The sequence below is a fragment of the Eutrigla gurnardus genome (genome assembly GCF_963514095.1).
Source record: "Eutrigla gurnardus genome assembly, chromosome: 7".
Taxonomy (NCBI): Eukaryota; Metazoa; Chordata; class Actinopteri; order Perciformes; family Triglidae; genus Eutrigla; species Eutrigla gurnardus.
The window spans coordinates 29,618,632-29,643,541 of record NC_139921.1 but is presented as its reverse complement, the minus strand read 5'-3'; the positions used below and the strand labels follow the sequence as shown (position 1 = coordinate 29,643,541).

The 24,910-nt window shown below is 43.7% G+C and overlaps 1 protein-coding gene across 1 annotated transcript in view; it reads left to right on the top strand.

The window, feature by feature from the left end:
- syne2b (spectrin repeat containing, nuclear envelope 2b) overlaps window positions 1–13,862 on the top strand; it is a 138,137-nt gene extending 124,275 nt beyond the window's left edge. The window contains exons 115-129 of the mRNA XM_084013806.1: window positions 1,986–2,179; window positions 2,265–2,415; window positions 3,489–3,671; window positions 4,293–4,430; window positions 4,642–4,836; window positions 8,683–8,977; window positions 9,058–9,200; window positions 9,594–9,723; window positions 9,807–10,018; window positions 10,172–10,372; window positions 10,451–10,579; window positions 10,949–11,140; window positions 11,679–11,753; window positions 12,102–12,139; window positions 12,528–13,862. Coding sequence (XP_083869932.1) covers window positions 1,986–2,179; window positions 2,265–2,415; window positions 3,489–3,671; window positions 4,293–4,430; window positions 4,642–4,836; window positions 8,683–8,977; window positions 9,058–9,200; window positions 9,594–9,723; window positions 9,807–10,018; window positions 10,172–10,372; window positions 10,451–10,579; window positions 10,949–11,140; window positions 11,679–11,753; window positions 12,102–12,139; window positions 12,528–12,732 — 2,481 coding nt within the window. The 3' untranslated portion in view covers window positions 12,733–13,862. The remainder of the gene's footprint in view (window positions 1–1,985; window positions 2,180–2,264; window positions 2,416–3,488; window positions 3,672–4,292; window positions 4,431–4,641; window positions 4,837–8,682; window positions 8,978–9,057; window positions 9,201–9,593; window positions 9,724–9,806; window positions 10,019–10,171; window positions 10,373–10,450; window positions 10,580–10,948; window positions 11,141–11,678; window positions 11,754–12,101; window positions 12,140–12,527) is intronic.
- The last annotated feature ends 11,048 nt before the right edge of the window (window positions 13,863–24,910 follow it).

The window sequence follows — 24,910 nt, the reverse complement described above, 5'->3', positions numbered from 1 at the left end:
GGTTGTGAAAACAAGCAGAAGGTATATAGTCCCGTCATGTTTTGAGTGATGATATCCCATCATATATATATATATTCCTGGGATATATCATATATATCCCAGGAATATACTGGGACAAGCTACATGCTTGCAAATTAGCGCTGCGCGGAGTGCACGCAAGAGCCATTGAGTGCACGCACAGAGGAGAGGGAGGTATGTATCACCTCGTCTAAGATCAGAGCAGAACATAGTTCAGTATGGAAATGCGGTGGTGTTTTCCTTTAAAAAAAGTCTTTAAAAGCTTTGTGATGGCCCGGAGGTGGAGGGGAGACACCACGTGGTCCTTTTTAGGGATTTTTAGGACAGGAAGTAGCTCACTCTCGCCTGTTATCAAACCCTTTTAGTGGGGGCCGCCCTGTCGGGGCCCTCAGCATGTTAACGTGCTGCAAAGTAGAACGTCAGGGAACTGCAGGTGGAGGAGTGTTGGTGGAGGAGGAAGGTCCCACTGGGCTGAGAGACGGCGAACAAAGCAGGTCTACTTTAGCCAGCTCGTCCATTTTGTAACCGGCTGCACTAAAAGGAGAAATGCTTCTGGCACAAGAGGAGGTGGACGCTTCAACGGGGGATATCTCACTGCCTTCCACCAACATCTCCATCAGTGTGGGAAGAATCAAGAATGGAAGTCAAATGAATGAGTTAACAAACATATAAAGTAAAAAAGTAAATCTCAGAACGCCACAAAACAATCTGAAGAGCTGCTTTATGATATTATTGCATGAAAAGTATTTAGTTGCCAAGCTTTCTTTCTTCTTTGCATTTATAAGAATTATATTAGAATAATAAAGAATAATATTCGACTGTGAACTGAAGCGCCAAAATCTGAACTTTGAATTCCAGATGTGCTTTTAAATTACATGTGAATTTAAAGGCCGTAAAAATGTCTTTATGTAAAAAGGATTCTAGACGTTTTTATGATGAACTATTCATATAATATTTTAGAATATTATTTTCTGTGCCAGTATTTGCAGTTGAACTTACGTTGAGTTTCCACATCAAGAAATCAGAGATTTCTTCTAACTTTTAAAGTGCTCTGCCTCAAACGCGTCACGCAGAGTTCTTCATGGAGACGTCGTTGGTTAAAAGCTGCAGGAACAGAGGAAGAGAAGCGCGGTGAGAGATGGAGACAAACAGGCAAACCACATAAGTGAAATTGGTGGAAGTGAGTCGGAGAGGCGGCGCGGTTCTCCTCCCGGCTGCACCTCCTCTCCATTAGAGGCTGAAGGACGGCTGAAATGACTCCTGTGTGGAGGGGCTCTTTAGGATTTCATCTGTCACCATGGCAACCCCGAGATCGCCAACTTCCAACAAACGAGAGCCGACGAAAAGTGCTTGTCAGGCTTCAGAGGGAGCCGCACACACATATACACACACATATACACACATATACACACACACACACACACTTACACACATATACACACATATACACACACACACACACATATACACACATATACACACACACATATACACACACACACACATATACACACACACACACACACACATATACACGCACACACATATACACACACACACGCACACACACACACACATATACACACACACACACGCACACACACATATACACGCACACACATATACACACACACGCACACACACACACGCACACACACATACACGCACACACATATACACACACACACACACACACATATACACACACACACATATACACACACACACACATATACACACACACGCACACACACATATACACACACACACACACATATACACGCACACATGAAAAAATGGAATGAAAAAAAGACTAAAAGCTTATTACTGTTACAGCAGGAGGAGGCAGAAAGGAGAACCTTAAACCGCCTGGATCTCCTTCCAAGCATATCGTTGTATTGATGAGTAAAAACCAGCCAATAGCTGCGCTGCATGTGTGACCATGTGACCTTGTTTGGGACCTGCAGGACCTGCAGCGGGACATCGAGCAGCACACGGAGAGCGTGGCGTCGGTGCTGACGCTCTGCGACGTCCTGCTGCACGACGCGGACGCCTGCGGCGGCGGCGGCGACTCGGAGAACGACTCCATCCAGCAGACCACCCGCAGCCTGGACCGCCGCTGGAGGAACATCTGTGCCATGTCCATGGAGAGGAGGATGAGGTGGGGGGGTCGGACCGCGGACAGGAACCTCACTATTCAGTCTTTACTATGTTTGTGACCTCATTACACAACTGGCTTTTCTCAGGATCGAGGAAACGTGGCGTCTCTGGTGTAAGTTCCTCGACGACTTCTCTCGCTTCGAAGACTGGCTGAAGACCGCCGAGGTTACCGCGGCAACCCCGGACTCTGCCGACGTCCTCTACACCAGCGCCAAGGAGGAGCTCAAGAAGTTTGAGGTCAGCAGAGAGATGTTTCTCCTAGTGGAGAGGGAGGCCTGAAGGCAAAAACAAGTTTGTCCAGGAGCTAAAAAAGATTAATCCTCTGGGAGCATGAATGTAAATGTAACGGGAAACTGCCCAAAAACATTAGGATTCATCCTCTGGTGACAATGAACGTTCACAGCAGATTTAATGGAAATCTGTCCAGTGGTTGTATGAAGTTAAGAAGCAGGTGCAGGTTCAGCTCCAGGTGCAGGTCCAGGGGTAGCTCCATGTCCAGGTGCAGGTGCAGGTTCAGCTCCAGGTTCGGGTCCAGGTTCAGCTCCAGGTGCAGGTGCAGGTCCAGGTCCAGGTGTCCTGTTGCTCTGAGACACAGAAACAAACCTTTTGATGCATCAATCTGGATTAGAAACACAGATTAGCGTCTGGTAATCTGGACTCTCATCTCCACGGCAACAGGGATCCGGTGTAGTCGGTGTTGCTGACTAAACACACTTCATCCCGTAGCGGACCAGTGACCTATATACTGTACAGGGTTGAGTACTGGGAGCTGTGGGAGGGTAGAGGGCGTTGGTCCAAAACCCAGAAAGAGATTTTAAAGATATTTTTGTAAGTCAATCAATTATTATATATTAGAGAATATTATAGATCCGAACCGGCAGAATGGACTCAGAGTAAAGAAGTAAACCCGTCTGCTGGTTCAGCTCTACGGACGGCAACGAGGATTTATCAGCACCGTTACACGACTGACGTCTCAGAGATTCTAACCAATCAGATGTCTCATCCCCATCATCTTCAGATATACGTTGTTTTTATATTCTCTCCATCGTATCATCTTAAAGGGACAGTGCAGCATTTATGGGGCTCTATTGGCAGAAATGCAATATGATATTAATACGCATGTTTTCTATTGTTTTCATTGGCTGTCGTGTTTCTACGGTAACCCAGAACAAACCAAACACTGGCTCCACATCGTGAAATGTTGATGACATGCTGGACCTTCAACAGATGAATCAAACCTGTTGTTTTACATGAAATCAGATTATTTTCTGACTTCCCGCCACCTCTCAACACTCCCGTCTCTCTCTCAGGCGTTTCAGCGGCAGGTTCACGAGCGTCTCACTCAGCTGGAGCTGGTGAACAAACAGTACCGCCGCCTGGCCCGGGAGAACCGCACCGACGCCGCCAGCAAGCTCAAAGTGCTGGTGCAGGAGGGGAACCGGCGGTGGGACGGCCTGCAGAAGAGGGTGGCCTCCGTCCTCCGCAGACTCAAGGTGAGCATTCAAACGTGCTCACACAGCAGCAGGAGGTCGACGTGTTTGGACTTCAATACCCAGAAGGCAACAGACCTCGCCCACATCAAAGGGGCGGTCAGAAAGCAGCGTGATCCCGGCGGTCGGCTCTCGGCTGTAAGCCGTCGGGATTTAGGTCACCTCTCAGACGTGACGAGGCAGATGGAGGATGTTTGTGTTGCTTTAAAGGTTTGCAAGGAATCAAAGAACTCAGCCGATTGGTGCTGGACGACCTCGGCCGGACCCATTAAGCCCCCGGTTCACATCGTAAATCGACCCTCTATCTCGTCTCCATTACATTTCATGGGAAACATGTTTTCTTGTGGACCAAACAGTTTGAAACATGAAGTACAAGATACGCTACAAAATGCAGGTTTAGGCAACAAAAATACTTCTTAGGCTTTAAATGAAAATTAGAAAAAGGAAAGAAAAAAAAGCAAGAACTACTTTATCCACACAGGACACTAACAGCGGTCTCCTGGGTGAAAGTCCTCCTCCCAGACCTCCTCCCTACGTGGACTTGTTGGAAACGAACAGATTGTTTTACTCCAGACAGATCTAAGCGGTGTTTTAAATTCTGACCTCTGACCTCTGCTCCTGCAGCACTTCACCTCCCAGAGGGAAGACTTCGAGGGGACCCGGGAGGGGATCCTGGTCTGGCTGACGGAGATGGACCTCCAGCTCACCAACGTGGAGCACTTCTCCGAGAGCGACGTGGAAGACAAGATGAGGCAGCTGAATGTGAGTCTGCTGACCTTTAACCTCCGTTGACCTCCGTTGACCTTCGTTAGCACTTCAAACATCCTGGAGACTTCCTTCCACCTTGACGTTGCTAAGCAACACAATCATTTCATCACATTTAAACATGAAAGTCAAATGAATGAAATGAAGAATACAATGTATTTCCCTTTGATGCTAACGGTGTGATGGGGTCTCCCCCCCCTGTCTGCAGGGCTTCCAGCAGGAGATCACCCTGAACACCAACAAGATTGACGCCCTGATCGTGTTCGGGGAGAACCTGATCCAGAAGAGCTCCCCGCCGGACGCCGTGCTGATCGAGGACGAGCTGGAGGAGCTGCACTCGTACTGCCAGGAGGTGTTCGGACGCGTCGCCCGCTTCCACCAGCGGCTGGTCAACAGACGGCCGGTCAGTAGTAGTCAGTACTTCCACCGGCGGCCGGTCGACAGACGGCCGGTCAGTAGTAGTCAGTACTTCCACCGGCGGCCGGTCGACAGACGGCCGGTCAGTAGTAGTCAGTACTTCCACCGGCGGCTGTGTCGACAGACGGCCGGTCAGTAGTAGTCAGTACTTCCACCGGCGGCTGGTCGACAGACGGCCGGTCAGTAGTAGTCAGTACTTCCACCGGCGGCTGGTCAACAGACGGCCGGTCAGTAGTAGTCAGTACTTCCACCGGCGGCTGTGTCGACAGACGGCCGGTCAGTAGTAGTCAGTACTTCCACCGGCGGCCGGTCGACAGACGGCCGGTCAGTAGTAGTCAGTACTTCCACCGGCGGCCGGTCGACAGACGGCCGGTCAGTAGTAGTCAGTACTTCCACCGGCGGCTGTGTCGACAGACGGCCGGTCAGTAGTAGTCAGTACTTCCACCGGCGGCTGGTCAACAGACGGCCGGTCAGTAGTAGTCAGTTCTTCCACCGGCGGCCGGTCGACAGACGGCCGGTCAGTAGTAGCACTGCAGCGCCAGCCCTTTGTCATTCACAACGGTAGTCTCTCGCTCTCTGTCTCACTCTCTCTCTGTTTCTCTCTCCCCTTTTCTCTCTCTCTCTCCCTCCCATCCATCCATCCATCCATTTTCTTCCGCTTATCCGGTACCGGGTCGCGGGGGCAGCTGCCTGAGCAGGGACGCCCAGACTTCCCTCTCCCCGGACACTTCCCCTAGCTCCTCCGGGAGGACCCCAAGGCGTTCCCAGGCCAGCCGGGTGACATAGTCACTCCAGCGTGTCCTGGGTCTTCCTCGGGGTCTCCTCCCGGTGGGGCATGCCTGGAACACCTCCCGAGGGAGGCGTCCAGGGGGCATCCGATGCAGATGCCCGAGCCACCTCAACTGGCTCCTCTCGATGTGGAGGAGCAGCGGCTCTACTCCGAGCTCCCCCCGTGTGACGGAGCTCCTCACCCTATCTCTAAGGGAGCGCCCCGCCACCCTGCGGAGGAAGCTCATTTCGGCCGCTTGTATCCGGGATCTTATTCTTTCGGTCATGACCCAAAGTTCATGACCATAGGTGAGGGTAGGAACGTAGATTGACCGGTAAACCGAGAGCTTCGCCTTTCGGCTTAGCTCTCTCTTTACCACGACGGACCGATACAGCGACCGCATTACTGCAGCCGCTGCACCGATCCGCCTGTCAATCTCGCGTTCCATCCTTCCCTCACTCGTGAACAAGACCCCAAGATACTTAAACTCCTCCACTTGAGGCAGGAACTCCCCCTCAACCTGGAGGGAGCAAGCCACCTTTTTCCGGTCGAGAACCATGGCCTCAGATTTGGAGGTGCTAATCCTCATCCCGGCTGCTTCACACTCGGCTGCAAACCGCCCCAGGACCTGCTGGAGGTCCTGGCTCGAAGGAGCCAACAAGACCACATCGTCCGCAAAAAGCAGGGATGAAATCCAGTGGCTCCCGAACCAGATCCCCTCCGGCCCACGGCTGCACCTAGAAATCCTGTCCATAAAAATAATGAACAGGACCGGTGACAAAGGGCAGCCCTGCCGGAGTCCAACATGCACCTGGAACAGGTCTGACTTACTGCCGGCAATGCGAACCAAGCTCCTGCTCCGGTCATACAGGGACCGAACAGCCCTTAGCAGAGGGCCCCCGACCCCGTACTCCCGAAGTACCTCCCACAGAATGCCACGAGGGACACGGTCGAATGCCTTCTCCAAGTCCACAAAACACATGTGGACTGGTTGGGCAAACTCCCATGAACCCTCGAGCACCCTGCGGAGGGTATAGAGCTGGTCCAGTGTTCCACGGCCAGGACGAAAACCGCATTGTTCCTCCTGAATCCGAGGTTCGACTATCGGCCTAATTCTCCTCTCCAGCACCCTGGAATAGACTTTCCCGGGGAGGCTGAGAAGTGTGATCCCCCGATAGTTGGAACACACCCTCCGGTCCCCCTTTTTGAATAGAGGGACCACCACCCCGGTCTGCCAGTCCAGAGGCACTGTCCCCGACTGCCACGCGATGTTGCAGAGACGTGTCAACCAAGACAGCCCCACAACATCCAGAGACTTGAGGTACTCAGGGTGGATCTCATCCACCCCCGGTGCCTTGCCACCGGGGAGCTTCTTAACTACCTCGGTGACTTCAGCCCGTATAATGGGTGGATGAACCTCTGAGTCTCCAGCCTCTGCTTCCCCAATGGGAGACGTGTCAGTGGGGTTGAGGAGATCCTCGAAGTATTCCTTCCACCGCCCGACGATATCCCCAGTCGAAGTCAGCAGCTCCCCACCTCCACCGTAAACAGTGTTGGTGGGGGGCTGCTTCCCCTTCCTAAGGCGCCGGATGGTTTGCCAGAATTTCCTCGAGGCCGACCGATAGTCCTCCTCCATGGCCTCCCCGAACTCTTCCCAGACCCGAACTTTTGCTTCAGCGACCGCCCGTGCTGCAGCACGCTTGGCCTGCCGGTACCCGTCAGCTGCCTCGGGAGTCCCCCGAGCCAACCAGGTTCGGTAAGACTCCTTCTTCAGCTTGACAGCATCCCTTACTTCCGGTGTCCACCACCGGGTTCGTGGATTGCCACCACGACAGGCACCGGAGACCTTACGGCCACAGCTTCGAACAGCCGCGTCAACAATGGAGGCAGAGAACAAGGTCCATTCGGACTCAATGTCCCCAGCCTCCCTCGGGATCTGGTCATAGCTCTCCCGGAGGTGGGAGTTGAAGACCTCCCTGACAGAGGGTTCCACCAGACGTTCCCAGCAGACCCTCACAACGCGTTTAGGTCTGCCAAGTCTGTCCAGCTTCCTCCCCTGCCAGCGGATCCAACTCACCACCAGGTGGTGATCAGTTGACAGCTCAGCCCCTCTCTTCACCCGAGTGTCCAAAACATACGGCCGGAGGTCAGATGACACAACCACGAAGTCGATCATTGACCTCCGGCCTAGGGTGTCCTGGTGCCATGTGCACTGATGGACACCCTTATGTTTGAACATGGTGTTCGTTATGGACAAACCGTGACCAGCACAGAAGTCCAATAACAGAACCCCACTCGGGTTCTGATCGGGGAGGCCGTTCCTCCCAATCACGCCCCTCCAGGTAACACTGTCGTTGCCCACGTGAGCGTTGAAGTCCCCCAGTAAAACAATGGAGTCCCCGGTTGGAGCACTCTCAAGTACCCCTCCCAAGGACTCCAAGAAGGCCGGGTACTCTGCACTGCCGTTTGGCCCATAGGCCGAAACAACAGTGAGAGACCTATCCCCGACCCGAAGGCGCAGGGAAACGACCCTCTCGTTCACCGGGGAAAACTCCAACACATGGCGGCCGAGCTGGGGGGCTATGAGCAAGCCCACACCTGCTCGGCGCCTTTCACCGCGGGCAACTCCAGAGTAGAAGAGAGTCCAGCCTCTCTCAAGGAGTTGGGTTCCAGAGCCCAGACTGTGCGTGGAGGTGAGCCCGACTACCTGTAGCCGGTAGCGCTCTACCTCCCGCACTAGCTCAGGCTCTTTACCCCCCAGTGAGGTGACATTCCATGTCCCCATGGCTAGAGTCACCGTCCGGGGATTGGGTCGCCGGGGCACCCGCCCAGGACAGCCACCCAAATCCCACCGCACCGGCCCCTTCTGAACCCTCCTGCGGGTGGTGGGCCTACAGGAGGGCTCTCTCCCTCCCTGAACTATTTAATTATTCTACTTGAAAACATGAGCTTGTTTCAGGTTTAGTCACATGACTGATGATGGAGTCACATGACTGATGACTGAGTTAACGATAGATGAGGATTGTTTCTAATTATTTGTTTTTCTTCTTCGATGGTTTCCAGGTTCTGGAGGAGGAGAGGGAGCTGTCCGACCTGGAAGACTCCCCTGATCTAACCAACGGGTCTTCTTCCTGGGAGGAGGCGAGGAAGGAGGAGGAGGAGGTTCCAGCAGTGGGCGGAGCCTCAGCTGGACGGCAGGTCATGTGCCACCTCCTGGCGCCCCCTCTGGAACGCTCGGGCAGAGAGACCCCCGTCAGCGTGGACTCCATCCCGCTGGAGTGGGACCACACGGTGGACGTGGGCGGGTCTTCATCGCACGAGGACGACGAGGACGCCAGCTTCTTCAGCGCCCTGTCGGGTAACAGCCGTGACATCACAGAATACGTTCTAGGCTATAATAAACCTCCTTATGTTGACCTCCTCTCTCTCCCTCCTCAGTGAAGTCGGTGACCGACCCCCCCAGCTGGCACCAGCCGGGCTCCCCGGACAGGAAACGAGTTCCCCGAGTCGCCATCCGAGGCCTGAGCTCCGAGTCTCCCACACACACCGGCAGCAGTACCGCCTTCCACCAGCAGGGCTACGTACGTCTTTTTAGTGAAATCGGAATCAGAGCACATTATATAGCACAACATATATATATATATATACATCATTTTCTTTTTCTTTTAAAAAAAAAGATATATATATACCGGTATATAAAAAAATAAAAAATAAAACTGAAAAATAAAATAAATAATTATAATAATAAAAAAAAAATTAGATATGTCTGTCGTCCATTTTTTATTATTGAAATTGAAATTGGAGCACATTTTACAGCACAACATATATACGTAATTTTCTTTTTCTTAAAAAAAATTAAACAAAAAATTCTAATATTAAAATAATAATAAAAAAATAAGTGTCCGTCTTCCATTGTTGATTTGTTTCCACTTGAGTTGAGAGTTGCAGGTTAAAGCGTGTTGTTAATGTTTCAGGTGAAGCTGATGTCGGAGTGCAGCAGCAGCATCAGCAGCGTGAAGAGAGTCAAGCTGATCCTGAATGACGAGGAGGACCTGGAGGACCCGGGTCTGACCTGCAGCACCGCCGACAAGCAGACCAGCACCGGTACGGATGGCTGTCTGCTCTCACGGATGGTTGATGGTATCCGTGGCGGACTCTGGTTCTCATCCCTGTCCCCGTTTCTGCAGGCGTGATCGAGCGCTGGGAGCTGCTGCAGGTGCAGAAGTTCTGCAGCGACACGGACGTCAAGCAGGACCTGGAGCAGTGGCAGAAGCTGAACTCTGACCTCTGTGATGTCACTTCCTGGCTGGGCCGGGTGCTGCCGGAGCTGGAGAGGCTGCAGAGGATCGCTCCGTCCGCCAGCATCCGAGACGTGGAGGAGAACATCCGGAGGCTGAAGGTAAGACGCTTTATTTATGCATTTATTTATTCATGCAGGGAGACGTTGGGATTCCTTTCCTTTCCATCAAAGTGCTGTACATCAAGAAGAAGAATTTATTTTAACGTGATAAATATTCATATATTTTCATAATTCTTCCCGTCTTCTGTCCAGGAAATGCAGAAGACCTTCAACAGCTACAAATGTCTGATGATCTCCGCCAACCTGAGCAGCCGCCACTTCCTGCGCGGCGACAGCGCCGAGCTGCGGGAGCTGCGGGACGCCCTCGTCTCGGCCAATCACAGCTGGACGGCGGCGTGCGGCGGCCTGGAGAGCTGGGAGAGGCGGCTGCAGTCGGGACTCATGCAGTGTCAGGTCAGACGCTCGCCCCATGAAACGTGACGACGTCGTCATGCAGCGTGACGAAGGTTTTCATGACTTCCTCTTCTTCAGGAGTTCCACGAGACGCTGCACGCCACGCTGCTGTGGCTCGCCCAGGCCGAGAGCCGACTCTGCACGCTGAGCGTGAGCGACCGGCGGACGCCGCGCTCCGCCCTGCTGGAGCACCGCGACACGCTCACGGTCAGCACGATCATCACATCATCCTCGTATTCCAGAAACATCTTTCAGTGTTTGAGTGTCAGAGAGTTCATGAGAAATAACCTGCTTAAAAGCACTTTTTAAAGCTGCTATATCAATAAAGTTATTAGTAGTAGTAGTAATACAACTGATTGTATTTGAGTTAAAGCTGACCTTTTTAAATTTAATTTAATGATGGTTTCATGGACTCAGATAGAAAAAGAATAGATGTTTTACCACCCAATGAAATGTAGTGGAATTTAAAATGTACATCACTGGCTTGTACATTTAATTAGAATAATGAGGTTGAACTCGTAAAAGAATAATAATGATATTACAATCAGCCCCCTCTCTGTCGCCCCCTGGCTGCAGGCGCTGCAGGAGGAGCTGAGCGGCCGCCAGCAGCAGGTGTCCTCCCTGCAGGAGATCTCCTCCCAGCTCCTTCTGGAGGCGACGGGCGAGGACAGCGTGGAGGCCAAGGAGAAGGTCCACGTCATCGGCAACAAGCTGCAGCTGCTGCTGCGGCAGGCGGCCGCCGACAGGCTCACGCTGCAGGGCAGACTGGTAGGCTCCATGTTCAATCTGTTCATGATGAAAACACTGATGTTCTCCTCCCCGACTCACCCGAAGCCCTCAGACTCGTCTATGAGGCTCCACTTCATCTTCATCCATCATTTCTGAATTATTTCCTGTGATTGGGGCTGAATATGAGTTGTTGTTGTTCCACTAAATGCATCCTTAGTTACCGTGAGTGGAATTGAGAGAATGTTCTAGTTTTCTATCTCCATTAAAACAAGCAGCACTTTTAATAAAAAGTGCTGCTTTTAATAAAAAGTGCTGCTTAATAAATCTTCATTAATGGCAAAATAAATTCAAAAAACCTTTCTAATAATAAATGAGTAATTGAGTTTAAAGGGGGTTTCCTATTTGTGCTGAATTACTGGGAGTTCTTTCCTGGAAACCTTTTAGAAATTATGAAGAAAACATACAGAAAATCAGTAAAAAAAATAAAGCACCAAAATAAATATGGGCCTGTGAATCTGATGGGTGTGTGCCTGTCTGTCTGTGTGCCTGCCTGTCTGTGTGCCTGTCTGTGTCTCAGGAGAGCAGCTCCTCCAGCTCAGAGATGGACAGCATCGGTCTGGGAACGCTCGACTCTCCTCTGCTGCTCAACAAGGTAAAAACCAGACCCGAGTCCCGTAGAGCTCTAGTCCTCGGACCTGGGACCCGAGTCCCTTAGTTCATACTTCACGGGTCCTCGCTTGAGGATACTGCCATACGATATAAATGTTAACATGAATGTGATTTTGTAAAACAGACGGAAGAAACATTTGATCAAAATGTCAAATTAGAACTTTTCATTCCTGAAGTACATTTTTCAGATTTGAGTATTTAGTAAATAATCTGACTCGTTCCGCGGCTGCTGGAGGAAGATTTGATACATTTGGTATATTTCCATGAGATCAGCAGCCGTCGATGATGATGTGTTGATGATGAAGGTGACTAACGTCTGTGACCTCAACAGGAAGCTGCGAGTCTCGGTGGACGACCAGCGACCAGAAGGTAACGAGCTTTGGATTAAATGACAGACGGAACACTTTAGGATCTATTTTGTTGTCATATTTGATATTAGAGTTACAATCCGGCCTAAAATATATTTATATATATATATATATATATATTATATATAAATGAAACAAATGCATAGTTTTGAGTGTTTAATGTAGCGCCGTGTGATAAACAGAACTATTATATTCACTGATTTTACACGACGTCATTAAAATCCTGAAGTTTCATCTCAACTCCAAACTTTTAAACTATTAACTATGAGTTTTACCACAAAAAGAAACATTTCAACACATGTGATTTTGTAAAATCCAGACAAAAAACAGTTTCTGGTTCACCTTGATTTCTTTGCTGAATGTTTTTTTGTCCGTTTGTGAAACTCCAGACGGCGGGACTCGACCCCACGGAGGCCCTTCTTCTCGCGGGTCCTACGCGCCGCCTTCCCCCTGCACCTGGTCCTGGTCCTGCTGCTGGTCCTGGCCTGCCTGGTCCCGCTGTCCGAGCAGAACTACAGCTGCACGCTGTCCAACAACTTCGCCCGCTCCTTCTACCCGATGCTGCGCTACACCAACGGGCCCCCGCCCACATGAACACCGTCGCCATGGCAACCAAAGGACTTTAATCAAGAAGTCTGACAAACTTTTATTGGCGTATTTAAAAAGCATATTGATTCTTTGTGGAGCTCCAGAAGCCATCGTCACTGGTTTGAAAGTTTCGTCATTTTTTATCTGTAGTTTCGCCGTCGAACGTCTCCACCGAAACATCTCCGATACAAGATTTATTTTAATAACTACAAGTGTATTTTTTTTCTACTTCTAAATTTAGGGATAACGGTAATTAACCAAAGCATCCAGAGAGCAGAGCACCAGCCATTTTCTACAACCGCAGCTATTTTTACAGTTTTTCATAGAAGGATTAGCACATTTTATATAAGAAATGACGATCTGATCCGATGCCTTTCTGTAGCCAACAAAACTACTAGTTATCAGATGATGTACTTTTACTGGGGATTTGTGTTTTTTTTGTATATAAACGGGTGAACTACCGTGGAAGAAATAGCTAAATTATTATTTCTGCGTTTGAGTGTGAAATCTGTCAAAATTAATTTAATAAGCCAGTGTGATAAATGAAACAGATATTTTCCTATGATTATGTGAACTCGTGTTTGAGGTCACTTTTGAATATTTTACCAGATCACTGAACTGAATATGAGCTAACATCGTAGCGTTAAACATCCAACTGTCAAACCAAACGTTAAATCCACGTCATTTGATTCAATAAGAATATCCAACACTCATCATTGTTTTATATATTTGAAAAATGGTTAAAACAGATGCAGCTACAAGTCTTGTGTCAAGACATTAAAAGCAGAATCTCATCAGAATATTTTTATGTCGTTCATAACTTCAAACATTCAAAGACTGATTTTTTTTTTTTATCACGATGCTTAAAAACACTGAATGGTGAATGTAAGTGATCCTCTGGGCAGCGAATGTATCGTGCACAATCAGAGCTCGTTACCATGGCGATCCTAAATGTTAAAGAGGGAGAGCGTCGTCTCATCACGAGCCAGTTTAATGTGTACTTATCATCACTCGGCAGAAACAGAAACCAACAAAAAAAAAGTGTGTTAAGTTTGATTTATTTTGTGAAACTCTTATTTATGGGATGTAAAGATTGTCATTTTATTTTGATTGACAATAAACTGTGTTTGCCATGATGTGTGTGTTTATGTCCCTTATGGATCCGAGAAAAATATACTTCATACTATATAAGGACTTTTTTCGACATGCTATATAATGACTTTTTTCGACATACTATGACTTTTTTCAACATACTATATGACTTTTTTCAACATACTATACTATGACTTTTTTCGACATACTATGACTTTTTTCGACATGCTATACTATGACTTTTTTCGACATGCTATGACTTTTTCGACATGCTATACTATGACTTTTTTCGACATACTATACTATGACTTTTTTCGACATACTATGACTTTTTTCGACATGCTATACTGACTTTTTTCGACATGCTATACTATGACTTTTTTCGACATACTATGACTTTTTTCGACATGCTATGACTTTTTTCGACATTTTATGACTTTTTTCGACATGCTATATAATGACTTTTTTCGACATGCTATACTGATTTTTTTTCGACATACTATACTATGACTTTTTTCGACGTACTATGACTTTTTTCGACATGCTATACTATGACTTTTTTCGACATACTATGACTTTTTTCGACATGCTATACTATGACTTTTTTCGACATGCTATATAATGACTTTTTTCGACATACTATGACTTTTTTCGACATGCTATGACTTTTTCGACATGCTATACTATGACTTTTTTCGACATACTATACTATGACTTTTTTCGAAATACTATACTATGACTTTTTTCGACATACTATACTATGACTTTTTTCGACATACTATACTATGACTTTTTTCGACATACTATGACTTTTTTCGACATGCTATACTATGACTTTTTTCGACATGCTATACTATGACTTTTTTCGACATGCTATACTGACTTTTTTCGACATACTATGACTTTTTTTCGACATGCTATACTATGACTTTTTTCGACATACTATACTATGACTTTTTTCGACATACTATACTATGACTTTTTTCGACATGCTATACTATGACTTTTTTCGACATGCTATACTATGACTTTTTTCGACATGCTATACTATGACTTTTTTCGACATACTATGACTTTTTTCGACATGCTATACTATGACTTTTTTCGACATGCTATACTATGACTTTTTTCGACATGCTATACTATGACTTTTTTCGACATGCTATACTATGACTTTTTTCGACATGCTATACTATGACTTTTTTCGACATACTATGACTTTTTTCGACATGCTATACTATGACTTTTTTCAACATACTATGACTTTTTTCAACATGCTATATAATGACATGCTATATAATGACTTTTCGACATACTATACTATGACTTTTTTCGACATGCTATATAATGACTTTTTTCGACATTCTATACTATGACTTTTTTCGACATACTATGACTATTTTCGACATGCTATATAATGACTTTTCGACATACTATACTATTACTTTTTTCGACATACTATGACTTTTTTCGACATGCTATATAATGACTTTTTTCGACATGCTATATAATGACTTTTTTCGACATGCTATATAATGACTTTTCGACATACTATACTATGACTTTTTTCGACATACTATGACTTTTTTCGACATGCTATACTATGACTTTTTTCAACATGCTATATAATGACTTTTTTCGACATTCTATACTATGACTTTTTTCGACATACTATGACTATTTTCGACATGCTATATAATGACTTTTCGACATACTATACTATTACTTTTTTCGACATACTATGACTTTTTTCGACATGCTATATAATGACTTTTTTCGACATGCTATATAATGACTTTTTTCGACATGCTATATAATGACTTTTCGACATACTATACTATGACTTTTTTCGACATACTATGACTTTTTTCGACATGCTATACTATGACTTTTTTCGACATGCTATACTATGACTTTTTTCGACATGCTATGACTTTTTTCGACATGCTATACTATGACTTTTTTCGACATGCTATGACTTTTTTCGACATGCTATACTATGACTTTTTTCGACATACTATGACTTTTTTCGACATGCTATACTATGACTTTTTCGACATGCTATACTATGACTTTTTCGACATGCTATACTATGACTTTTTTCGACATGCTATACTATGACTTTTTTCGACATACTATGACTTTTTTCGACATGCTATACTATGACTTTTTTCGACATGCTATACTATGACTTTTTTCGACATGCTATACTATGACTTTTTTCGACATGCTATACTATGACTTTTTTCGACATACTATGACTTTTTTCGACATGCTATACTATGACTTTTTTCAACATACTATGACTTTTTTCAACATGCTATATAATGACTTTTTTCGACATTCTATACTATGACTTTTTTCGACATACTATGACTATTTTCGACATGCTATATAATGACTTTTCGACATACTATACTATTACTTTTTTCGACATACTATGACTTTTTTCGACATGCTATATAATGACTTTTTTCGACATGCTATATAATGACTTTTTTCGACATGCTATATAATGACTTTTCGACATACTATACTATGACTTTTTTCGACATACTATGACTTTTTTCGACATGCTATACTATGACTTTTTTCGACATGCTATACTATGACTTTTTTCGACATGCTATGACTTTTTTCGACATGCTATACTATGACTTTTTTCGACATGCTATGACTTTTTTCGACATGCTATACTATGACTTTTTTCGACATACTATGACTTTTTTCGACATGCTATACTATGACTTTTTCGACATGCTATACTATGACTTTTTCGACATGCTATACTATGACTTTTTTCGACATGCTATACTATTACTTTTTTCGACATACTATGACTTTTTTCGACATGCTATACTATGACTTTTTTCGACATACTATGACTTTTTTCAACATGCTATATAATGACTTTTCGACATACTATACTATGACTTTTTTCGACATACTATGACTTTTTTCGACAAACTATACCAGTGGCGGCGCCAAGAGTATTTTTTCTGGTTCAACTACGGTGGGGCTAACTTATATACGACGGTGGGGCTCAAATCAATGTCAGAATTTCAATGTGAATATATAACAACACCCAGTGGCGCTGCCAGCCGGAATCCAGTACGCACTGGGAGGACTTTTTTTGAAGGTGGAAAAAAAAAGTGATGCTGCTAAACCGGGCCGGATGCAGCCGCATTTCAGAGGACGATCGCGCGTGTGTGCGCAATTACGCATAGCGTGTGTTGGCCCCTCTACACAATACAGCTCGGCTCTAGTCTCGTCACCTCTCTGCTGCTGAGCACTGTGGGCCGAGCCGATGCATGTCTCTCTCCCCGGGCCGGCAGAGTTATCATACCGTACTGTGCGTGCGTGTCCAAGCGTGTGTGTGCGTGCGTGGAGTGCTCACAAGCGTGCGCTTGTGTTTAGGTCGGGGATGGAGGGCAAAAAAAACTATTTGCACCGGGGCCTATCACCATGATATACACTACTGATTTCACTGATACTGAAAACATTAGATTTTGTCTTAAAAAAGTATTTTCCATTTGTTGTTGTATTTGCCGTTTCTGTGCGTACATTGAAATTGAATCCTGGCGGCGGCGCTGACAACACCCTCCCGCAGCTATAATCACGCACACAGTGAGAGAGAGAGACAGAGACAGCGAAACGTGAATAGTTACGTTAACAGCCGGGACCCGAGTGGTCATCTTCCCCTGCAGGTGTCAACGGTGCGTCCGTAGTTTTATCCAACACGCCCGCCACCGCCATCTGTTGTTCCGTCCAACGACGTTTAAAAACAAATGTATCCATGATCAATTTTGACCAGCTTACTAACGTTAACTTAACGTGAGTGACTATAAGCCGCTAACGCGAACTGCTAGAGCCAGGTAGCTTACAAACTAGTAGCCTGCTGTCTCTGTGTCGAGCATACACTAAAAACGGGCTCACATGAGTGACGTTAGTACAGTCTGTTAATGAACCCAGATCAGTGACAGTTGTCATCGCAGCTGCCTGAATGCCGTTACGACGTGACGTGGTGGTGCTGTTGAACTCCGCACTTTTCTTGGTTATTTTGTTGTTGTTTTTTTCTTGGTGGTTTTATGGTAGGGCTAACGGTAGGGCTGACACAATTCTTGATGGGGCTATAGCCCAACCAAGCCCCTCCCTGGCGCCGCCACTGGTTAGGACTTTTACATCATTTTTACAACATTTTATGAATTTTGTCGATTTTTCACTTTTTTTTCGACATGCTATAGTATGACTTTTTTTTTCCCTGAAAAAGTTGACCATGGCTTTTTATGGCAGTTTTGGACTCACTACACTGAGACTAGGCGCGTCAAGCGAGATGAGCGATTTTTATGCCTTTTTAACAATTTTAAATATTTTTTTATGAATATATCCTGACTGACTTTTTCGTGAATTTTCGACGTGCTATAGTATGACTTTTTTTGGGGGGGGGGGGGGGGGAATATGACTAAGCGTTTTTATAACTATTTTGCACTCACTACACTCAGATTTTGATTGACACGCGATATAGAAGCATATGTTAGGACTTTTACATCATTTTTACAACATTTTATGAATTTTGTCGATTTTTCACTTTTTTTTCGACATGCTATAGCATGACTTTTTTTTTTCCTGAAAAAATTGATCATGGCTTTTTATGGCTGTTTTGGACTCACTACACTGAGACTTGGTGCATCAAGCGATATGAGCGATTTGTATGACTCTTTAACGATTTTAAATATTTTTTTATTAATATATTCTGACTGACTTTTTCGTGAATTTTCGACATGCTATAGCATGACCTTTTTTTAACAATATGATCAAGGCCTTTTTTTTTAAAGATTATTTTCTTGCATAGACACCTTTGTATTTAGCGGTGGATAGAGAGGAAACATGGGAGAGAGAGGGGGATGTGACATGTATCAAAGGATCTCCAGCCGGGATTCGAACCTGAGGCTGCTGCATATATGCAGACATGGGTAAATGGCATGCACTCTAACCACTCAACCACCTGCCTGCCTGCCATGAACAAGCCTTTTTATGACTGTTTTGGACTCACTGCACTCAGATTTTGATTGACACGCGATATAGAAGCATATGTTAGGACTTTTACATCATTTTTACAACATTTTATGAATTTTGTCGATTTTTCACTTTTTTTTCGACATGCTATAGTATGACTTTTTTTTGGGGGGGGGGGGGGGGAATATGACTAAGCCTTTTTATAACTATTTTGCGCTCACTACACTCAGATTTTGATTGACACGCGATATAGAAGCATATGTTAGGACTTTTACATCATTTTTACAACATTTTATGAATTTTGTCGATTTTTCACTTCTTTTTCGACATGCTATAGTATGACTTTTTTTTTTCCCTGAAAAAGTTGACCATGGTTTTTTATGGCAGTTTTGGACTCACTACATTGAGACTAGGCGCGTGAAGCGAGATGAGCGATTTTTATGCCTTTTTAACAATTTTAAATATTTTTTTATGAATATATTCTGACTGACTTTTTCGTGAATTTTCGACATGCTATAGCATGACCTTTTTTTAACAATATGATCAAGGCCTTTTTTTTTTTAAAGATTATTTTCTTGCATAGACACCTTTGTATTTAGCGGTGGATAGAGAGGAAACATGGGAGAGAGAGGGGGATGTGACATGTATCGAAGGATCTCCAGCCGGGATTCGAACCTGAGGCTGCTGCATATATGCAGACATGGGTAAATGGCATGCACTCTAACCACTCAACCACCTGCCTGCCTGCCATGAACAAGCCTTTTTATGACTGTTTTGGACTCACTGCACTCAGATTTTGATTGACACGCGATATAGAAGTTGACACGCGATATAGAAGCATATGTTAGGACTTTTACATCATTTTTACAACATTTTATGAATTTTGTCGATTTTTCACTTCTTTTTCGACATGCTATAGTATGACTTTTTTTTTTCCCTGAAAAAGTTGACCATGGTTTTTTATGGCAGTTTTGGACTCACTACATTGAGACTAGGCGCGTCAAGCGAGATGAGCGATTTTTATGCCTTTTTAACAATTTTAAATATTTTTTTATGAATATATTCTGACTGACTTTTTCGTGAATTTTCGACATGCTATAGCATGACCTTTTTTTAACAATATGATCAAGGCCTTTTTTTTTTTTAAAGATTATTTTCTTGCATAGACACCTTTGTATTTAGCGGTGGATAGAGAGGAAACATGGGAGAGAGAGGGGGATGTGACATGTATTGAAGGATCTCCAGCCGGGATTCGAACCTGAGGCTGCTGCATATATGGAGACATGGGTAAATGGCATGCACTCTAACCACTCAACCACCTGCCTGCCTGCCATGAACAAGCCTTTTTATGACTGTTTTGGACTCACTGCACTCAGATTTTGATTGACACGCGATATAGAAGTTGACACGCGATATAGAAGCATATGTTAGGACTTTTACATCATTTTTACAACATTTTATGAATTTTGTCGATTTTTCACTTCTTTTTCGACATGCTATAGTATGACTTTTTTTTTTCCCTGAAAAAGTTGACCATGGCTTTTTATGGCAGTTTTGGACTCACTACACTGAGACTAGGCGCGTCAAGCGAGATGAGTGATTTTTATGCCTTTTTAACATTTTTAAATATTTTTTTATGAATATATCCTGACTGACTTTTTCGTGAATTTTCGACGTGCTATAGTATGACTTTTTTTGGGGGGGGGGGGGGGGGAATATGACTAAACCTTTTTATAACTATTTTGCACTCACTACACTCAGATTTTGATTGACACGCGATATAGAAGCATATGTTAGGACTTTTACATCATTTTTACAACATTTTATGAATTTTGTCGATTTTTCACTTTTTTTTCGACATGCTATAGTATGACTTTTTTTTTTCCTGAAAAAATTGACCATGGCTTTTTATGGCTGTTTTGGACTCACTACACTGAGACTTGGTGCATCAAGCGATATGAGGGATTTTTATGACTCTTTAACAATTTTAAATATTTTTTTATGAATATATTCTGACTGACTTTTTCGTGAATTTTCGACATGCTATAGCATGACCTTTTTTTAACAATATGATCAAGGCCTTTTTTTTTAAAGATTATTTTCTTGCATAGACACCTTTGTATTTAGCGGTGGATAGAGAGAAAACATGGGAGAGAGAGGGGGATGTGACATGTATCAAAGGATCTCCAGCCGGGATTCGAACCTGAGGCTGCTGCATATATGCAGACATGGGTAAATGGCATGCACTCTAACCACTCAACCACCTGCCTGCCTGCCATGAACAAGCCTTTTTATGACTGTTTTGGACTCACTGCACTCAGATTTTGATTGACACGCGATATAGAAGTTGACACGCGATATAGAAGCATATGTTAGGACTTTTACATCATTTTTACAACATTTTATGAATTTTGTCGATTTTTCACTTCTTTTTCGACATGCTATAGTATGACTTTTTTTTTTCCCTGAAAAAGTTGACCATGGTTTTTTATGGCAGTTTTGGACTCACTACATTGAGACTAGGCGCGTGAAGCGAGATGAGCGATTTTTATGCCTTTTTAACAATTTTAAATATTTTTTTATGAATATATTCTGACTGACTTTTTCGTGAATTTTCGACATGCTATAGCATGACCTTTTTTTAACAATATGATCAAGGCCTTTTTTTTTTTAAAGATTATTTTCTTGCATAGACACCTTTGTATTTAGCGGTGGATAGAGAGGAAACATGGGAGAGAGAGGGGGATGTGACATGTATCGAAGGATCTCCAGCCGGGATTCGAACCTGAGGCTGCTGCATATATGCAGACATGGGTAAATGGCATGCACTCTAACCACTCAACCACCTGCCTGCCTGCCATGAACAAGCCTTTTTATGACTGTTTTGGACTCACTGCACTCAGATTTTGATTGACACGCGATATAGAAGTTGACACGCGATATAGAAGCATATGTTAGGACTTTTACATCATTTTTACAACATTTTATGAATTTTGTCGATTTTTCACTTCTTTTTCGACATGCTATAGTATGACTTTTTTTTTTCCCTGAAAAAGTTGACCATGGTTTTTTATGGCAGTTTTGGACTCACTACATTGAGACTAGGCGCGTCAAGCGAGATGAGCGATTTTTATGCCTTTTTAACAATTTTAAATATTTTTTTATGAATATATTCTGACTGACTTTTTCGTGAATTTTCGACATGCTATAGCATGACCTTTTTTTAACAATATGATCAAGGCCTTTTTTTTTTTAAAGATTATTTTCTTGCATAGACACCTTTGTATTTAGCGGTGGATAGAGAGGAAACATGGGAGAGAGAGGGGGATGTGACATGTATTGAAGGATCTCCAGCCGGGATTCGAACCTGAGGCTGCTGCATATATGGAGACATGGGTAAATGGCATGCACTCTAACCACTCAACCACCTGCCTGCCTGCCATGAACAAGCCTTTTTATGACTGTTTTGGACTCACTGCACTCAGATTTTGATTGACACGCGATATAGAAGTTGACACGCGATATAGAAGCATATGTTAGGACTTTTACATCATTTTTACAACATTTTATGAATTTTGTCGATTTTTCACTTCTTTTTCGACATGCTATAGTATGACTTTTTTTTTTCCCTGAAAAAGTTGACCATGGCTTTTTATGGCAGTTTTGGACTCACTACACTGAGACTAGGCGCGTCAAGCGAGATGAGTGATTTTTATGCCTTTTTAACATTTTTAAATATTTTTTTATGAATATATCCTGACTGACTTTTTCGTGAATTTTCGACGTGCTATAGTATGACTTTTTTTGGGGGGGGGGGGGGGGAATATGACTAAACCTTTTTATAACTATTTTGCACTCACTACACTCAGATTTTGATTGACACGCGATATAGAAGCATATGTTAGGACTTTTACATCATTTTTACAACATTTTATGAATTTTGTCGATTTTTCACTTTTTTTTCGACATGCTATAGTATGACTTTTTTTTTTCCTGAAAAAATTGACCATGGCTTTTTATGGCTGTTTTGGACTCACTACACTGAGACTTGGTGCATCAAGCGATATGAGGGATTTTTATGACTCTTTAACAATTTTAAATATTTTTTTATGAATATATTCTGACTGACTTTTTCGTGAATTTTCGACATGCTATAGCATGACCTTTTTTTAACAATATGATCAAGGCCTTTTTTTTTAAAGATTATTTTCTTGCATAGACACCTTTGTATTTAGCGGTGGATAGAGAGAAAACATGGGAGAGAGAGGGGGATGTGACATGTATCAAAGGATCTCCAGCCGGGATTCGAACCTGAGGCTGCTGCATATATGCAGACATGGGTAAATGGCATGCACTCTAACCACTCAACCACCTGCCTGCCTGCCATGAACAAGCCTTTTTATGACTGTTTTGGACTCACTGCACTCAGATTTTGATTGACACGCGATATAGAAGTTGACACGCGATATAGAAGCATATGTTAGGACTTTTACATCATTTTTACAACATTTTATGAATTTTGTCGATTTTTCACTTCTTTTTCGACATGCTATAGTATGACTTTTTTTTTTCCCTGAAAAAGTTGACCATGGTTTTTTATGGCAGTTTTGGACTCACTACATTGAGACTAGGCGCGTGAAGCGAGATGAGCGATTTTTATGCCTTTTTAACAATTTTAAATATTTTTTTATGAATATATCCTGACTGACTTTTTCGTGAATTTTCGACGTGCTATAGTATGACTTTTTTTGGGGGGGGGGGGGGGGGGGGGAATATGACTAAACCTTTTTATAACTATTTTGCACTCACTACACTCAGATTTTGATTGACACGCGATATAGAAGCATATGTTAGGACTTTTACATCATTTTTACAACATTTTATGAATTTTGTCGATTTTTCACTTCTTTTTCGACATGCTATATATAGTATGACTTTTTTTTTTCCCTGAAAAAGTTGACCATGGTTTTTTATGGCAGTTTTGGACTCACTACATTGAGACTAGGCGCGTCAAGCGAGATGAGCGATTTTTATGCCTTTTTAACAATTTTAAATATTTTTTTATGAATATATTCTGACTGACTTTTTCGTGAATTTTCGACATGCTATAGTATGACCTTTTTTTAACAATATGATCAAGGCCTTTTTTTTTTTAAAGATTATTTTCTTGCATAGACACCTTTGTATTTAGCGGTGGATAGAGAGGAAACATGGGAGAGAGAGGGGGATGTGACATGTATCGAAGGATCTCCAGCCGGGATTCGAACCTGAGGCTGCTGCATATATGCAGACATGGGTAAATGGCATGCACTCTAACCACTCAACCACCTGCCTGCCTGCCATGAACAAGCCTTTTTATGACTGTTTTGGACTCACTGCACTCAGATTTTGATTGACACGCGATATAGAAGTTGACACGCGATATAGAAGCATATGTTAGGACTTTTACATCATTTTTACAACATTTTATGAATTTTGTCGATTTTTCACTTCTTTTTCGACATGCTATAGTATGACTTTTTTTTTTCCCTGAAAAAGTTGACCATGGCTTTTTATGGCAGTTTTGGACTCACTACACTGAGACTAGGCGCGTCAAGCGAGATGAGCGATTTTTATGCCTTTTTAACAATTTTAAATATTTTTTTATGAATATATCCTGACTGACTTTTTCGTGAATTTTCGACGTGCTATAGTATGACTTTTTTTGGGGGGGGGGGGGGGGGAATATGACTAAACCTTTTTATAACTATTTTGCACTCACTACACTCAGATTTTGATTGACACGCGATATAGAAGCATATGTTAGGACTTTTACATCATTTTTACAACATTTTATGAATTTTGTCGATTTTTCACTTTTTTTTCGACATGCTATAGTATGACTTTTTTTTTTCCTGAAAAAATTGACCATGGCTTTTTATGGCTGTTTTGGACTCACTACACTGAGACTTGGTGCATCAAGCGATATGAGGGATTTTTATGACTCTTTAACAATTTTAAATATTTTTTTATGAATATATTCTGACTGACTTTTTCGTGAATTTTCGACATGCTATAGCATGACCTTTTTTTAACA